Source organism: Stegodyphus dumicola, chromosome 6 (assembly GCF_044657685.1).
Source record: "Stegodyphus dumicola isolate Sdum_Otavi_A_Nest chromosome 6, ASM4465768v1".
Lineage (NCBI taxonomy): Eukaryota > Metazoa > Arthropoda > Arachnida > Araneae > Eresidae > Stegodyphus > Stegodyphus dumicola.
The window spans coordinates 157,048,496-157,067,444 of NC_140773.1; the positions used below are offsets into that span (position 1 = coordinate 157,048,496).

General features: G+C 32.1%; 1 protein-coding gene across 2 annotated transcripts in view; it reads left to right on the forward strand.

Annotated features, from left to right (window-relative positions):
• LOC118179493 (uncharacterized) overlaps window positions 1-11,449 on the forward strand; it is a 56,427-nt gene extending 44,978 nt beyond the window's left edge. For both annotated transcript variants that reach the window (XM_085819091.1, XM_035348668.2), the window contains one exon: window positions 9,198-11,449. In XM_085819091.1, coding sequence (XP_085675217.1) covers window positions 9,198-9,479 — 282 coding nt within the window. In that variant the 3' untranslated portion in view covers window positions 9,480-11,449. The remainder of the gene's footprint in view (window positions 1-9,197) is intronic.
• The last annotated feature ends 7,500 nt before the right edge of the window (window positions 11,450-18,949 follow it).

An 18,949-nucleotide genomic window follows, 5' to 3' on the forward strand; every position in this document is an offset into this window, starting at 1 on the left:
GTGGAACTCAAAGTTGACCATCGAAAGATTAACTAGAACACCCTAAACTAGTTTATTTCCTGTGTTTTAAATTGGTTTTTTCTCAGTTAGGGTTTTTACTTTTATTGTTACTACATTCTAATTCTTTTACCCTTTTTTGTTGCAATTAAAGTATCTAAATGCTTTAGGTTTTGTATTCTTAGAAGAATTTAATTTTGCATTAACATTATATTCAGTAACTAAAGAACTCTGAAATTTCTGTTTGTTGATTGGCCCAACAGCGAAAAACTGTTGAATACTGGTAGTTCCAGCCTGGTTCTGTTCCAGGTGAACAAGGTGGCTGCATGGGTGCTTTCGCGGTCTAACATGTATAGGATTTGATTTCCCTCAGAAAGTCCTCCACGAATGCATCTTACCCCTTAGGCAAATAATCCTAATGTGCATTGCCATAATCAACTAAAGAAAACGAACCTATTCATTAATTCCAGCTTTTGATATTAGCAAAAGTTTGGTAGTCTTTGGTATGCAACTTTGAAGAAACAAAATCTTAGTATAATTATCATCCATTTAAGAAAATTTCATAAGCTTTTCATTTGATAAGCAAAAATGGGTTGCTTTGAACACCTTCATGCATTTATACTGAATAATATAAATTATTCGTATTATGGATACTAATGTCCAAAATGTAAGCAACAAATTCATTTTGCTACACAGTCATAAAATTGTTGAAAAGGGATTTTTGTGATCAGTACAATGAAATGTCAGCTCTAGAAAGGTAATGCATTTGCCAATGTCAGCACTGTGACATCAGAAGGTAAGTTAAGATACACAAAACACAAGGGTATCTGTGGGTAGTGTAAGGCAACTTAAAAAGAAGAAAGGCATATTCCGGGTTCTTCTACAAGTGACAGTGATATTGTATATGTAGTTTGGCTACGAGAAAACTTCAAGAGGCCTTTACATGGGGTACACAAGCTTGAGGAGGAGCATAGTTTGACATCTGTCACCTAAGTGTTTTAAAATAATAGAAGTGTTGTTCATGAGCTAGAAAACCATCCAAACAACAGATACAGTTGTAAGAATGGTTGATGGTGGTAGGCCAAGGAAAAACACGGTGACTGTTGTCTGATATATTGCCCTGCAGGTGAAGATATCGAAACCAGACAGCAAGTGACATTACTCAGCAGTTGTGTAAGGTAACCCAATGACAGAAGTCCCTGTTTACTATGCACAGGCAACTTCATAAAGGTGGCCTATTCGCCCATTGTCCTGAATGCTGCATGTTATTCGCAGCAGCAATGTTTACAGTGATGTAGAGAATATAAAAACTGGACACTTCTTCAGCAATGTCACATCCTCTTTACTGAAGACACTCGTTTCAGTCTGGCAAATGTTCAGGACGTCTCCTGTCCAGAGCCTTTATGTTGACTGTTACGAACCATCACTCCGTTTGAGGCGTGAGGAGTTGTCTCTTTTACAGTATTTTAATATTTTATCTCAACCTGATCATCCTTATAACTTGTGTATACGTGACAATAGCTGTGACCTTTTATTTGAGGCATGTCCATCCTGTGTGCCTTCTTTTCCTGTCAGAGTTCGTCCCCTCATTGAAGAATTCTCCCTGTCTGATATTTCCCCACAGGCAGTACAGCATTTTGAAATTGCACCTTGGGAAAATGCACAAATCCACCTTCTTGACATTTTCCACAATTACGGAAAAACAACTACTAATGAGAGCATCTACAGACAAATTTTTGCTGAGCACAGGCATAGTTACAGGAGTTACGTTCCCATATATACGGGTGGATCTAAGTCAGCTTGCCATGTTAGCATGTCATTTATAATTGGTGACCACATGGAATGCAGACGTTTACACGACGCTTCCTCTGCCTTAACCTCCGAACTGACTGCCATATATTATGCGCTTTTGTACATCTCAACGCTCCACCATCGAAAATTCATTGTATATACGGACTCCTACAGTGCATTGAAAGCTTTAGAATCCTTTTCTAGCACTGAGAATCCTGTGATAGTGGATGTTCTCAAGTTGAATATTAAATTGACATGTGGTGGATTTGAACTTCTGTACTTCTGGGTCCCCGGACATACAGGAATAAAGGGCAATGAGCTGGCGGACATTGCAGCGAAATCTGCTGTTGAAATGTCCGGCCGCCTGATCCCTTTTAAAGATATCCGTTGTGTCATAAAAAAGAAGATCCGAAAGAAATGGCAGCAACTTTGGAACATTCAACTTCATAACAAGTGGAGAAGGGTGAAGCCTAATATAGAGCACTGGGATACTACTAGCAATCACAGGGAGGAAGTTCTTTTGACTCGCCTTAGAATTGGTCACAGTAGAGTGACACATAACTACCTTCTGAAAGCTGAGAACGAGCCTATTTGTGCAACTCGTAATGTTTGTCTTTCAGTCTATCACATTTTAATTGAATGTTCATATTTTAATAGTCTTCGTGAGAAGTATTTTAATAGCTGCGACCTGCCTCTCGACTGTTTAATCGGAAGAGAGGTCAATACCAATTTGTTTCACTATCTCAAGGAAACAGGTTTCTATTATTTAATTTGATTTTTGTCCTGAGATTTTATGTTGGAATTTTAATTAATCAGATGTTTTAGGATTTTATATCTATACTGCATATCTCATTATCAAAGTCATAATCAGCATTTTCATCCCATCGTTTAAATTTCTTTTTACTTGCCTCGATTTAAAAGTGTGCTGTTGTCTTTATATTTTTTTCCCTTAGTTTATATGTTAAAAAAGAATCCTGTGTTTGGCGCATATGGCCTATTGAGCTTTGTGCCATAAATCTACTACCACCCCACCACCACCAGTCTGGCAAATGATTTTCGGACCAGCTGATACGAAGAGAGCTAAGGACATGCTTTCACCCCACTAACGTCAGGGAAAGAAACTGTTGGGGTGGTCCTGGCATTCTTATATAAGGATGTACAGAGGAACAGAGCTCTGCATTTACGACTGATTTTCATGTAATGGAAATTGTTACTGTGATGAAGTTATCCTCCCCTACATTCATCTGGGTCCCGACTTTTTATGGTTGACAGTGTACAGCCACACAGGTGACGCTGTTTGATAATCTCCTAAAAGTAAAGCTATCCACAGAGTGGATTGGCCAGTGCTTTCCTGATTTAAATTCCATTGAACATGTTGGGATACTCTTAAAAGACACTTGTTGGCATGATCTTACCCTCTGGAGAACTCCAAATAAGTGAAACAGATGTTCCTTGAAAAATAGGAACTCTTACTCCAAGAACTGTTAGATAATCTGATATTGAATATCAGCAGATTGGGGAGATTGTATTTCATAAAGCCTTTTTCTATTCATTCCATGTTGTTTGCATCTTCCTCCCCCCCCTCCTTTTGTACTTCTGCCTTATCTTGGTGAAATTCTGATTGAATTGCATTTCTGATTATAAATAATTTTTCTTAATTTTATGTGAGTCTAATTTTATGACAATCTCTAAATTAGAACAAAACTTTGAATAATTAAGTTTAGGAGGTAATGATGGTTATAATATAATAAATCCTCTCATGGCGACCGCATGTGAAATTGACCTTTATTTCTGAGGACATAAACAAACATCAGTATTGAATATAATCATTTTAAAATAACCTTCTCCAGGTAGAACACAAGAATTACGTAGAACCATGAATTCATTGTTTTTGCAATTGATACTTATTGTTACTTGCTTACTATTTCAAGATATATCACAAATTACGGCAGTCTTAATTTTTTAGTCATTTTTACTTACTTGCTTTTTTAATGTACGGGTAAAGTAGCATTTGCAATAAGTTATTTTCCTAAATATACTATATTAACCTAATGCAGAGTATGGCTAGTTTCTTCCCTTTTAGAATAAAGTTGATTTTTGAAAATCATAGCAGTCTTACATGCATAACCTAGCATTTGAAAAGTGTATTAAGATGATTTTAGTTATCTCTTAACTCTTAACTTTGAAAAATGAATATTAACTGATATATTAGACAAAATTAATGAATCCTGCCCGCTACTTCGTCCACATAATTCTCTTTGGCGTTGATCCCAGTCCTTGCACCAGTGTTAGAATTCTTCATCGTATCAAATTCTCATTTGATTGGCATATGTCTTGCTTTCTATGCAGTGGCATATATAGGATATTCCAGGCACAGCATGTGCCGTGGTCGCTATTCTGTCCCTGAACAAATCAAAGAAAAATAAACACAATTTTAAATATTTTAAAAGGGATGCAATTTAAATTCTTGCTACTTGTTTCTTTTTATAATATCTTTATAAGATCATCTGTCTTACCTGCAAGCCTTTTAAATAGGCTGTCAGAAATGCAGACCAGTGCAGTATTTTTAGTATAGATACACTGATGAGACAAAATATAGTGACCATCCGTACATTTTTCATTGAACTCGTGTGGATTACTTGGAGGGCACATGATTAAGTGGGAATGTTATTTATCTGCTGCTGGAGAAGGTAAGGAATCATTCTTGTACTTTTGCGTTTTTGATGGGATGGGAGATGGGAAAGGCTGCTGATCTAAGCAAATTTGACAGAGGGCCCGAAGACTCGAAATGAGTATTTCCGAAACTGTACGACTATTAGGTTGTTCATGATCTGCTATTGTTAGTATTTATGCAAAGTGTATACTGTAGAACCAGCAGTAAATGCCAAGGTATTGGATATCCATGTATCATCAAAGAAAAAAAAAAGCCGTCGGAGACTGTCCTGCTTGGTACAGCAAAATCGGCACCAGACAGTGTATTAGCTGATAGTCCAAGTGCAGGTATTTCAGAAACACATGGTTTCTCTCTTCCTAATTGGGAATGGAATATTCCAGCAGGACAATGCCCATGCCACAAGGCTTAAATTGTGTGGGAATGGTTCAAGGAGCAGAAGGATGAATTCCCGTTGATGTCCTAGCCACCTAATTCATGGAATTTTAACCCAATAGAGCACATTTTGGATATCATGGAGCAGCAGCTCAGAGCTCAAAGACCACCATGTCAGAATATCTCGACTTTGCATAACCGCTGCTCAGACATACGATACAATCTGTCTTCAGTCATCTACCAAAGAATTATGGCATCCATGCCAATTCGAGTTGCAGCTGTTTCGCAGACCAAAGGTTGAACAAAATTTTTTATTGAGTATGTGGTCATAATGTTTTGGCTTTTCAGTGTATATAAAAAATATTTTATTTTAGTAGCATTTATTGTATTTGTTATTAATGAGACATTGGCAACTCTATACATACAAATAAGCATTTATAGTGAGTGTTACCAGCATGGGTCATGTAGTATATTTTGTTTAGCAAATCTTAAACCATAAGAATAATAAGTTGGGATTACATGAATAGTTATATACAGTCAAAAGTCGTTAATTCGGACACCCATAATCTGGAATGATCTATAATCCGGACTTCAAAGCTACAAACTTTCTGCGCATGCGTCGTGTTGACGCATGCTTGTAAGACCTTTACGGCTGCGAATATGCTGGTGCGCGTGCGCAAAATACATTTACGAGTGTGCGTTTAGTATATAATGGACAGTATAAGCTAAGCTAAAATTATCTAATTATCTATTTCATTTAATGTTGCAGATTGCATTGTTCCTTAATCTTCGAATTGGATCCGGCTTATTATTTTTTGCAGACTGTTAGAACAATTTTATAAAAGTAAGCTTGAACTTTCGATTATGTCAAATAGAATTTCCGATATATATTTACTAATATGTAAAGGATCTACAAAGCAAAAGTATGTTTCGAAGTCCATTAAACAAAAAGTGGAATTGCTGCAAAAAATGGATAAAGGCATATCCTTTGTTTATCCAAACTTTAATGCTTGTTTATCTTTAACATGCAATGAATTGGAAGTTGATCTGTCAGCACTATCCTTATCTTCAGGGCAGATGTTTTTATTTTATTTGGCTTAAAACGTTTTAAGATTGGTTCTTTTTACTTCCTTGTACGAAGTAAAAAGGAAGTATTGTAATCGCGAAAAGTTTCAGGCAACATATTTCAACGAAAATATCCATTTTGACCGCTATCGAATACAATTTAACAACGTTTTTGCGTGATATCTGTACGTAAGGACAGAATAAAAGACTCATTTCCTCAAAAAAAATTATAAATCTGTTTTAAAATGAATTCTGAAGAGAACTTTTCGTGGCGTATGTACGTACGTACGTATCTCGCATGACTCAAAAACAAGTAGCCTCAGAACATTGAAATTTTGTATATAGGACTGCTATAACATGTAGATGTGAACCTCGTATTTTGGTTGCAATCGGCTGCACCAAACGTATATAATTATATTTATATATATATATCCACTCTGTTACTAGGCTCAGTGATCTCAGTTTCTTTACTCTTATATGTTTGTAAATTGTACATTTTTTGCTTTAAAAATGATTGAATTATGTTGTTTTTATCTTCCGGTTAAGGTTTTTATGCCTTTAGTAAATCTTTATGCAATATTTTTAGAATTATCAAGATTTTTAAAGTTGTTTAAGTGCCGCTAAGCCTTTTTCTTATGGCGACCAGTGATTGTTTACATTTGAAACAGCAGACTAGTGGATTTGTTGCCAATCTAGAGAAACTTAGCTTCGTAACAACAAAGATAATGCCTTCATTTATTATTGCCAATTAAATCATGCTTAATCCTTCCTGGAATTTTTGATTTACTTCGTAATTTTTAATATAGATATTTTGAGTTTTTATGTATTTTTGCCTTCTTGCGAAGTGAGAACTGAATTAATTGAATGAGAAATATTCAATCATCTGTGAAAAACTGTTTCTTTTTTGTTTTATTTGCTTAATTTCTTTTATACATCATTCTAGCTTTATTATTTATTATAGTATTTGAATAGAACATGTGGCAACGATTAGATAATTCTATTCTTTAAATGATATAAATTTTGTGCATCATGAGTTATAATATGAATGAAATATAATACTGTTAAGTGAATCTAGCGCCAGAGTGTCGCTATGGTAAACAAATAGTAGAGTGAATTTTAAAGAATGCATTTATTCTATTGTGGTTTATGCGCTGTCGGCGAAGTAGATTTAATTCAATCCGATAAGTTTAAATGAAATGCAAGAAAAAATGCATATAATTTAGTATTCCGTACAAGGAAGTCATGTGGTGTACACATCAGATTTTTTATTTTCAAGAAGGTAGGAATGCTGTCCAAGCCAAATATATATATATATATATATATATATATATATGTATATATGTATGTAAACACTGCCTAAACTAATTTTCAAAATTTGGATATTGAAAATGCACCATATCTTGGAAGGGCATTTGAAGCTGATGAAGACAAAAGTATTGATTGAAGCAAACTACTAAATAATAGCAAGAAACTTTTGTTAAATTCAGCCACTGCATATACATGTAAAATGACTGAGTTTCATTTCAAAGCTGGATATATGGTTTTCTTCAAATGTTCTTTAAAAAGATATTTGCTCTGTCACATTTATGTCTGTGATTTGCTTCTCAAGAAATTGATACATTTTTTAATAGTAAATGTTTGTAAAAAATGAATTGTTTACAGCAGTCGAATGCAGGCGGTCATGGGATAGAAGAGATGACCCACTCAGAGCACTTCAAAAGCAATTAAGTGATATTATCAAACAAAAGGTGTAGCTGTGTCATGATAGTGTCAGAGCTCACACAAATTTAGTAACTTGTCAGAAGCTGTTAAAGTTTGAATGGGATGTGCAACCTCATACGCCACATTTGTCAGATCTGACACCTTTTAATTATTGCTTGTTCTAGTCCTTTACAAAATTTTTTAAATGGGAAAACATTAACTTCAGAATAAGGGCATCAAAAATCCTTGGATCAGTTTTTGTAAGCAAATATCAGAAATTTTATAAGCGAGCAAAAGTGCTCTTTTCAGAAAGATGACAAAAAGTATTAGACCAAAATGGTCACTTTATTTATATATTATATGAAAAATTCCCCCTTCCCATGGAAAATATGAAGTTACTTTCTGAACAACCTAATTTCTGAACATTGTTACGAAATGCTTGTTGCATTAAGATAGCTTCCTCGCTAGGGTTGCCAGAAAGTGGCAAGGAAAGGCAGAGATTTGGCATAAAATCACCCATTTGGGGGCAAAACTGGCATATGTCATGGACGGAGCGAGAACATTGTAAAACAAAATCTTACTGGTTTTTTTCCAGAATGTTCTCGGAAGCAGGTTAAAAGCTATAAATACGCCTCTATGTGAAGTAGCAGTTTATCGTAAAGAGTGTGTTGAGTTCAGAGATAAGCTTGAGAGCAGTCAACTGAGTTGGGAGCTGTACTTTAGTGTTTTGCCATGAAGCTGTCTTCACCGTTATAGCCTGAAGGTTGTGCTGCCGATTGTTTCAGCATGTTTATCATAGTTTTTCGACTACTGAAACACATCTTTGGAACTGCCCAGTGTAATACTGATGAATAAATTGTGTTTTGATTCTTCATCAAGTGTTGTCATCAATCACTCTAAATCCAGGAACTGGTAGAACACAACATTTATTTCAAATAGCTGTATAAATAAAGAAAACAGATTTAAATTAGATGAAATTTGGGTTACATATGTAAAAAATTTTGTGTTCCAATTTAAATGCATATTTTGAGGAAGGGAGTTAAATGCTTATGTCTTAATTTTAAAATTTAAAATGTAATTTGAGTTAAAAAGAATATTGTACTTATTGAGATTTTGATACAGGCCATTGCATTTTCTAATTCTCCAAATAAGTGCAAGAACTTTTATTGTAGAGAATTATTTAATTGCATTGTTGTAAAGGTAAGAAATAAAACAAAAGGGTTTTTTAATAGTAATTAAGTATAAATTATATGTAAATAAATACAAAATTGTACAGAAATATGTATGCATTTGCAGAGTGCTTACAATCAATAATGGCTTTGGTAACTATTATAGAAAAGGAGTTTTGCACACAGCTTGAGAGTCTCTGTAGCTAAAGTTTTGAAATATTATATACCATTTGTCATTAAATATTTTTATAACTGCCCATAAACTTTCCAAATACTACATATTAATACAATTTTGTTGATATTATATTGCTTTATTTAGAGGAATTTCTACAATTGAGAGTATTTATGACAGAAGGTGCATATTTCTGTTTTGAACATATTTCATTTTATTGGAAGTGATTGAATCTAAAATAAAGTTTTTGTTATAGGATTTAGTAAAGAGTCATTTAATGTTTGCTGTAAGAGAAGAAGTAGATGTTCTAAAGGAAAAAATTACGGAACTAATGGATAGAATATCACAACTGGAGTATGAAAATGGATTTTTAAGGGCTAATGCCAGCCAACAGACTTTAGAGCAACTCAACCAATCTCAACTTCTTCAACAGCAGCAGCAACAAAATCAGCCTTCTACAGTTTCTATGAACTCATTTCCTCAACAGTCTGTTCCTCAGCAGCAAATAAATATTCAAAATCAGCAGTCAACTTCATAACAATGATTAAATACTTTTCAAATAGTACTTTAATAAATACTGTAAATGTTTTTGGTAGTTTTGCATGATGGTCAGTATAGAAATCTGATCCGGAATTATTCTATTTTATATCTGTGTAGTACTAATTTTTTTTTTAATAAAAATTTATTTGGTGTATTTGAATTTCTTTGGTCCCACAGTAGCAAGAATTAAGTTAATTTCTTTCCTTGCTTAAAAATTAATGAATTTTCATTTTTGCTTTTTAATATTTTAGATGTAAATGCAAAAATGGTGGTTTATTAAATCAATTATTGTAAGACAATTGAATTAATCTTCATTTTTGCATGTACAATATTTTAACTGCCTTTCACAAAAAGCTTAAAAGAATAAACTCTTTAAAGCTTGAAGATTACAGTCCTAGAACTCGTATAATATCTAATATACAGTTAATTAAATATAAATTATTTATATGTGCACTACTGATTTCTTGATTATTAGATCATTAGTTATACTATTAAAAAAACTCAGCTGCAAATTATAGTGGCTACACCATATGCAATACTACCAGATGCTGTTACTCATAGACATAGTCTAAAGCATAGAAGTACTTTAAAGAAATGTTTTTGGATTCTCATACCAAGGTAATCTCTTCATTAAAAATATTTGTTAAAAAGCATTTCTAGATCTGTTGCTTGCAAATAAGATGCTTAGAAAAATTACTGGAATAATTCATTAGTAATATTGTAAATTATGAAGATTGTCTTTTATAATGCTTTTTGTAAGATAAATTTTTTAAAATAGCTATGTAGAATTTTTACCTATCTGCAAGAAATAAAACCTTTTTTGGTTTGATTATTTATCACACATTAGAAATACTGTTGTGCTTGTGTATTTATGTATGTTTTAATCAACATAGAAAGATCTGTTCTCTTAAAGACCTTAAATAGTAGCCATATCTGTATTTTTTTTATATATATATATACTATATACATAGCTGCTATTTAAATGTTCATAATGGGATATGTTGATTGTAATTTATTTTGATCAGTATTAATTATTTGGTTTGTTATGCTTACAGTGTTAGTGTATGCTGGTCTTACACGAATGCTTTGTTCGAAAAAATTCATTCCTTTAGTGTGAACGAACAATGTGCCACAATTTATGTCTGTGTCATGTCTTTGAAAGAGTGTGTGCGAGAAAAAACGGCGCTCCAGGTGGACCAATGCAAGATGTACAGGAAACTTTTGTATTTCATGAAATACTGTTAAACAAGTGAACTGTGTCAAATTCTTACACTGTCAAGTATGCGTGTAAAGAGTGTTTTCGGATTAGATGCAAAAATGCTTTGTATAGGGACTAATTTTCTCAATAAGAAAAACAGGTCTGTCATAATACGCCTTATAGGTTACAAATTGTGATAAAATTAAATACTGTAGAGGTTGTGGTATTGTATATTGTAACCTTAAACATGCCAAGCGAAATTAAACAACCACTTAAGAATGTGATAAGTGTATTAAATTCAAAGAATCTTTCCTATCTTCAGTCTTGTTTTTCTTTCTGCACTAATTTGAAGCTAAGTCACTTGAAATAGAACATTCCTTACACCTTACGTTGGTGCTCAGTTCATGGGTGCACTTTTATTTCTCAACCTATTAGGTGCTATTGTGATCATCAGTTTTACCGTTCCTAATCACAAGTATTTTGTACTGTGATGTATCATATGTAGCTCTCTGCTTTCTGTAGAATTGACATTCTAAAAGGGCTTATGTATTATATTAGTATGTAAAATGATACTGCATTGAGGCAAAGGAGCTGGGCCAGTTTTATAAGTCTTTTTAAGGAGCATCTGTAGATAAATGCTATGACATCTAGCTTGAATACTTACTCTAAGGACTCCTCTGCTTCAATGTTGGAAATGCAACTGTTTCTTTCTTTTACAGTGTGATATAGTCATCAGCTTGTACAATAAAGTTCTATGATTCTGACTTAAATCATTTTGTCTTTATGTAAATCTTTAGTATTTCACTAAAAATTTAATTCTGTGAAATTTATTCTTTACTATAAATATTTTATTTAATGTGACTTAAGTACCCCTAATTACAGGTAATTATTAAACAATTTTTTAATGTAAAAAGATTCAATAAAAATAATTATATTTTGAATACATGAAACATTTTCTGAATTTTGATTATACAGAATATGCCTAGCATCATTAATGATGTACTTGAATTCCTAGGTGTATATAAAATTGCATTCAAATGACTGAATAAAACTTTAGGTTAATAAAACTCAGTATTTGTTATCTGATGATCCAGTTATTTGCATCTTAACTTCGCTACTTATCTTTTACATGATTATTGTACAAATTGCTAGTGTCTGTATTACAGAACAATAAAATTTGACAAGAAATTGCCAGCGAAAAATTACAGTTTTAGTATTCTCCATATATTCTGCTCATGTGACTTCAAGTTATCAATGTAAAATGCATTAATTAAAGGAAAAAAATAGTTTTCTTCAAGCAAAGTAATATAGCACTACAATAAGTCAATATTTCTGAACTTTGTTTGCTACTAATAATGCATAAAGAAAAATAATTTTATTTATCAAATGAGAAGGTGTCTTACAAAGGATTACATAATTTTCTTCTGCAGTATATGGAAATCTTGTATAAAAATCATATTAATTAAAGTGATTCTTCTGATTGTAAATTAGGAGTTTAAAATTTTTTACCTTTATTTATGTAAAACAAACTGTGTTGTATAATTATTGTTTTATGAATTTCTATTAAACAGCACAGTAAACATATTTACTGTAAAACAAAAAAGTTATATTAAATTATTTTTGTAGATATTTTGAAATACTTGCCTTTGGAAATATTTTCAAAATTAAATGATATTACTACTTCATGTAATAAACTATTATAGTCTGTGTATTTTTAAAAATAACAGAATTTTTTAACTGTATCTTTAATCCCTAAATTAGTAGATATTATTCTGTTAATATATATCGTATGTTTATATAATAAGGTATTTTATGTTAATGAACCAGTATTTATTATTTGTAGCTTTACTGTGATTTCTAATTTTTGTTAGCCCTCAACAGGATGCAAATGAGTTTAAGGTACAGATTTTGAATGTGTTAAATACAGTCAAAAGTCATTAATCTGGACTCGTCGGGACTTCGGCGATTCCGGATTATAGATCATCAGTTTAAATCTGGTAAGATGGCATGCAGAAATTATAAAATTAAAAATATGAAACCATAATTTATGAAATAAAGAACAATTATGATCTAAAGGGTATCAAAATTTACAAAAAAAGAAAAGCTTAATATTTATTTGTTCACTTTATTAAACATTTCTTTCAATGTAAGTTGTTTAAGTTGCTTCGTTTTTTATGTGATAATACATTCTCTTTAATTCTATAAACAGACATAATTTCTTGTTCAGTTACAAAGTTCCGCTGTTCAAGTCCTATAATTGCTGTGTCTACCGTCTAATTTGTCAATTGAAATTTTTTCGTTTTTAGTAACCTCTGTCACTTTCTTCGCTATCGGAAGCGAATTATAATGACGAGGAATTTTATTTAAATCATATCAAAGACGAAGTACATCGAGATGAAATACTACATTTAGTAAGGAATTATAAGCCAAATAAAATAAAAACATCTGCCCTGAAGATAAGGATAGTGCTGACAGATCAACTTCCAATTCATTGCACGTTAAAGATAAACAAAGTTTAGATAAACAAAGGATATGCCTTTATCCATTTTTTGCAGCAATTCCACTTTTTGTTTAATGAACTTCGAAACATACTTTGCTTTGTAGATCCTTTACATATTAATAAAAGTTCAAGCTTACTTTTATAAAATTGCTCTAACAGTCTGCAAAAAATAATAAGCTGGATCCAATTCGAAGATTAAGGAACAACGCAATCTGCAACATTAACTGAAATAGATAATTAGATCATTTTAGCTTAGCTTATACTGTCCGTTATACATTAAACGCGCACTCGTAAACGTATTTTGTGCACACGCACAAGCATATTCGCAGCCGTAAAGGTCTTATGCACATGTGTTAACGCGATGCATGCGCAGAAAGTTTGTAGCTTTGAAGTCCGGATTATGGGTGTCCGAATTAACGACTTTTGGCAGTGATGCTAGTCACAGTAAAGCTTTTATTATTTATCGCCAAGCTCTGCCAATTAATATTCTGCCATCAGCCATTTTCTAGCCCAAGTTAAACCATGCCAGAATTTGAGCCAGCTTTGTTTGGCCAAATTTATTACTTAGTTAAGACAGCTTACCATAAGCACAAGAGGACAGGATCCAACCTTTGTCAAAACTAACTGTAAAATTTATAATTATTCATAGGTCTGAGTGATTTAGGTATAAAATACTAAATTTTAAAATTATCTCATTATTATGATAATTCAGATGTTCCGAGAAGTGCACACAGTTTCCTTATGAAAACCCACATGTACGAGGAACTCTTGAAGAAGAAGTTCTATAACATAGAACAAATGACCGTGTAAATGGAATCAATAAGGACTACCGAAAAATGCATTAATATAGAAAATTAGATTACTAAGAATAACTATAGGTCATTAGCATTTTCTGGAGAGTAGTAGTTATCTATGGGATTATGCTATTGGTATTTTTCCTGAGGCCTAAAGGGAAATTTTGGGTCATGAGATGTTAGTAGTCACATAGCTGGGTAATACTCAATTCCTAGTGAATTTATTTACCTCAGAATGCAGTTATGAGTTATTTGAAACTGTGATTGATGCAGCAGAAGTATGGGCAAGCATGAGAAAGCATGTGAGGCAAGAGAGTTTTGTATATGAGGAACATGTCAGTAGATCAACAAAAAGTTTCCTGTAGCCGAGTGTAATGTAATGTCAATACATAAAACGTTGGGTAATAAAGAGGTAGAGTTTTACTTCATGTGACCAGATTTTCTGAACTTCTGTGTATAGGGACCATGAAAGGTTACGGTCAAGGATCATCCCCTAATAAGTGACTTGCTCAGGGCAACATGATTTCATGAAGGCTAAGATTGCCAGTGATTTTCTTTTTCTTAGTGAAGGTAATTGCTGTTGATTTGTCCACATTAATTTCTTGATTATTAATTGATACATTAATTTTAGGACTTGATGGTTGGGAGCCTGAAAATTCCATGCCGAATAATTAACGAATGAGGGCTTGTAGCAGTGGTCATACTGTTCCTTTAAAGTTTTTTTCTGACATTTCCATCTGTTCTTTGGAGTAATGTCTTTAATGGGTTAACATTTGAATTCTTAACTACTTAAAATAAAAGATGAATATTCGAGCTTTAGTACATGAAATGCTGTATACATTGAAGCATAAACATTTCAAAATTATTTCTTTTTTGTGAATGAAGAGAAATATTACATCAAAAAACTTTTCCCTTTTTGAAATATGATTTCTTTTATTAAGTGGCACTAAATTTAGTGACTTATCAACATTATGGCAATTTCAAGCTCAATTTGTATCCAAAGTTTTTTATGGAGATCTGCGATTCTTTTGACAATATTTTTTACAAACATAATAACATGGATAAACATCATAAAAATAATGATAATATATTAAAATTATGTTTAAAGAAAAAACATTAAAATAAAGCATTTCTGTTTTCAAGTGACATTACTTACCATTTTTGTTACTTGGAAATATTTTGATTCTGAAAAATAAACAAAATAATAAATGCTATAAATATAAAACATAGTTTCTGAAACACTTTCGAGAGGTAAAAACTACTGTAATTACCTCTAAATTAATTTCCTTTTTCATCTTTTATATTTTTTCATTATAAAAGTTATTTCTCATATAATTGTGTTGGAATATTTAAATGTGTATCAGTTTTCACTTGAGATGTATCTATTAATGTTTATGAGCTTCTCTCACTTTACACTTTCCTTTTCAAAAATCTGCCTTTTTGCTGTTAAAGATTTGCTAGGGCTTTTAGACCTTGCACCTCAGAAGGATTTAAAGGCAAGACTTATAGACCTATGATTCCAGAAAAATGTGACGATAGGAAAAATGTTTTCATATTATTAATGTGTTTTATAGGAAATTTGTGATGGATTTCATTTCTTTTGGAAGAAAAGTAAAAACAAAATTATTAGAATTTTCTCCTTTTGACCCCAGAAGTCTTTCTCTTAAAGATGTTTTATCTTCTTTTTATTTTCTTATCTTTCCACAAGCACAAGCAATCAAAGAAATGGAAAGCCGATAATTTATTAAAAGATTCATCTTATGTCTTAGTGTACCATACATACCTCAGGGCCTGCCTTAAACTTAAATTCTAAAAATGTTGGCATCACTAGATTTTGTAGCTTGGTGCATAACTAAATTTTAAAAATTCTGCCATGCTGACTCTGGTGCTGTCACTGATTTTATATCACTTCATATTTATTCTCAATACTCATATTATTAAAGAAATAAAATTGGTAGTTTCTTCTATTCGTTCTAAGTACAAGCGCTTCTTTAACAGAAATCTTTAATAAAATTTGAAAATTCTAAAATGAAGAGGAAACTCCTTAAAGAAGAAACTGATTTTATAAAAGATAGGAAATTATTCTTCAAAGGTACATTGTTGAAACTTTAACAAATTAGGAGATGAAGAGGAGACTAGTGCAAACGATTTATTTATTGAAATAAATAAACTTGGAAAATATGCTGAAGAGAAGGAATTTAAAAGATGCATAAATATTTTTATTATTTGTTGCCACTACAAAACATAAATGTTTTGTAGCTTTTAATGTAACATTACACTACTATCATTTTAGAATCAATATAATAAATTATACTTGCTGTAAAATGCTCTTAAATGCTTTCTTAATGTATATTTGTTAGAAATTTAAAAAAAAAAAAAAATGTAACCCTGTAAATCTATTATGACTAAGGATATTTAAGTATAGAATTTTAATTTTTGTAACTAACTAACTGCTCATCCTTAAAAGTTATCTGTACATGCTAAGGTGAGTTATTACCTTTCCTTATTGTGGATGACGATTCAACTCAAAAATGTAAAAACTAACATAAAACTTTATTCCTTACAACTAAGGAGACTTAAAATAATATAAAACAACCTATCTTCTCTGGTGCTTCAGCTGTATATTGGAACCTTATATTAAATGCTATATATTAACTGGGATACAACTTCAGCAAATCTGCATGGAGCTGCAACATTAACTGGGTCAGAAAAAGTGCAGCTAACTTTCAATACTTACCAAACCATATCAATGTCAAGTGCACCACGTCTGTTCTGATCAGTGGCTTTCTGTCTTTAAGCAGGCAACAGCTAAGCTTCTGTTATGAGATATGCCAATTATTATTTTACTTCTTAATTAACTTATGACAGACATAAAATCTGCATAAACCTTTGAACTAAGCGAGTACATGATAAAATGAGGCATAAAAGAAATTATAGTATACTGCAAATTGTTTGTAAAATTTAAATAGAAAGTCACTAATCTTCTTTAAAATATCTGGGATTGCTATGAGAGCAAATGTTTCAAGAATTTTTAGAAGTTGATGCTAATTACTTCAAAAAAATGTAAGAAGTTGATTTTATTCTTGATTTTGTTTTAAGTTAAATATTAGATTATTCTAATAATAATGCATCCTGCTTGCAGATTTATTTTATTCTTACAAATTATAAAATGCTATTGGAAAAGCAAAGTTCAGATAATTAGTTTATTCAGTTCCTGCTTGCTGATAGGCTTTAATTTTCCCCCCCCCCATTTATGGTTCTTAAAAATCCTTAAAAGTACTTAATTTCCATGTGAAGAAGTGGGTATGAACCTGGTTTAACTAGACCGTATCAAAGGGTTTGGCTATATCAAAAGTCCAATGGCCCTCAGAAATCATTTCCACCACACTGTACAGTTAGTGAGTAGTTGATGAATTTCGAAAGCCAGATTGTTGTGTAATTATGGTTCTATTGGTATTGATGAAAGCGTTGAGTCTTGCCAATATTACTACTTCTTCGATTTTACTATTATAACATAACAGACTGATTGGGGTCCGTGACACTTAACCGACAGTGACGTTTAGCTGACGTGTACCCAATAATTATTTAAACTTACTATCAATTACAAAATTTCTTGACTTCTCCATAAGTTCAATATTTAAGTTATTTTTTCACTTATCAGTAAAATTCATGTTTTGGTTCTTAAAAGATCCTATGTGTGCTTATATAGTAATGAGTGATTCATTGGTTAACCAATGATTATAGAAAGTGTTTTCATTCTTACTTTTTGTCATAAATTTATCAAACTTGAATAAAGAAATTAGCTCAAAATCAAGCTTGTACTACCAATTTTAAATTTGTCTATTGCAAATGCTCAACTTTGTTTACTTTCAGAGCATATTTTTGCTGCAAAACTGCATGAATATTTATAAATTCTTAACACATATTATAAAAAGATACATTTTGCATGAAAACAATTCATATAACTGATTATATTGAACGACTCATCATGACTTGCAAAACGTAATACACAATATTACTTTAATTAACAATTATAGATATGTTTTAGCACCATCCACTTTCGGTAAATAATACTCAAAATGCATGCGCACAACTCGACCCAAGTTGTTCATCGGGTGGGGTTTTAAAGTGAAAGAAAGTCTAGACAGGGGAGTTGGATATCAGCATCTTTTTCAAAATACAAAGAGTGAAAGTTTAGGTTTTTCTTCAATAATGAATAATAAAAAGACTTTTAATAATATTTTTCTTCTAAATTATCATTATACTACATTATACAATAATTTATTTCTCTAAACTTAAATCATTCTAAGTAACGTTTTAAGCGAGAGGCGGGGTCAGTAAAAATGATGTTACAGAACCGCGTATTAATAGCAAAATAAAATAGAGTTGCTAATCTAAAACTCCACCGCCAATATTTCATTTAAAAGCATAATTCAAGAATAATAGTAAATTCTACTTCGGTATTTAGATTTGGAACATTCTTCTCATTTTCTAGCAATGCCATTTATAAAGGGCTAGCAGCCTAAAAAAGCAGTTTTCGTTGGAAGAGACTGGTTATATATTAAGTAAAACGGTGTCAATATTTCTGTTAGGCCCAGCAGTGACCGAGAGGTAAAGTCGCTGAGCAATCGTAGTTTGGTTCGCATTTCGAATCCAATGTACGGACTGGCTGCATGGGTGTTTCTGTGGTTTTCCTCATGTGTAACATGTATACGGGACAGTTTCCTTTAGAAAGTGCTCCACAAAGGTATCATTAGGCAGATAGCCCTCTGGCTTTGCTGTAATTACATAAACCAACTTCTGTTAGATGGCCACGAGGCACCAATTCCTGGGCTGGAACCGTATCCCACATCAATAAATATACAATGCCTAATGTGTAAATAGCATTTCCGGAAAAATGTAGTTCCAGTAAGGCGAATTACTCTATTTCCTGACGGGGGGAAAAAATTTCATTAGTGGGAGGAGCGAAATGACTT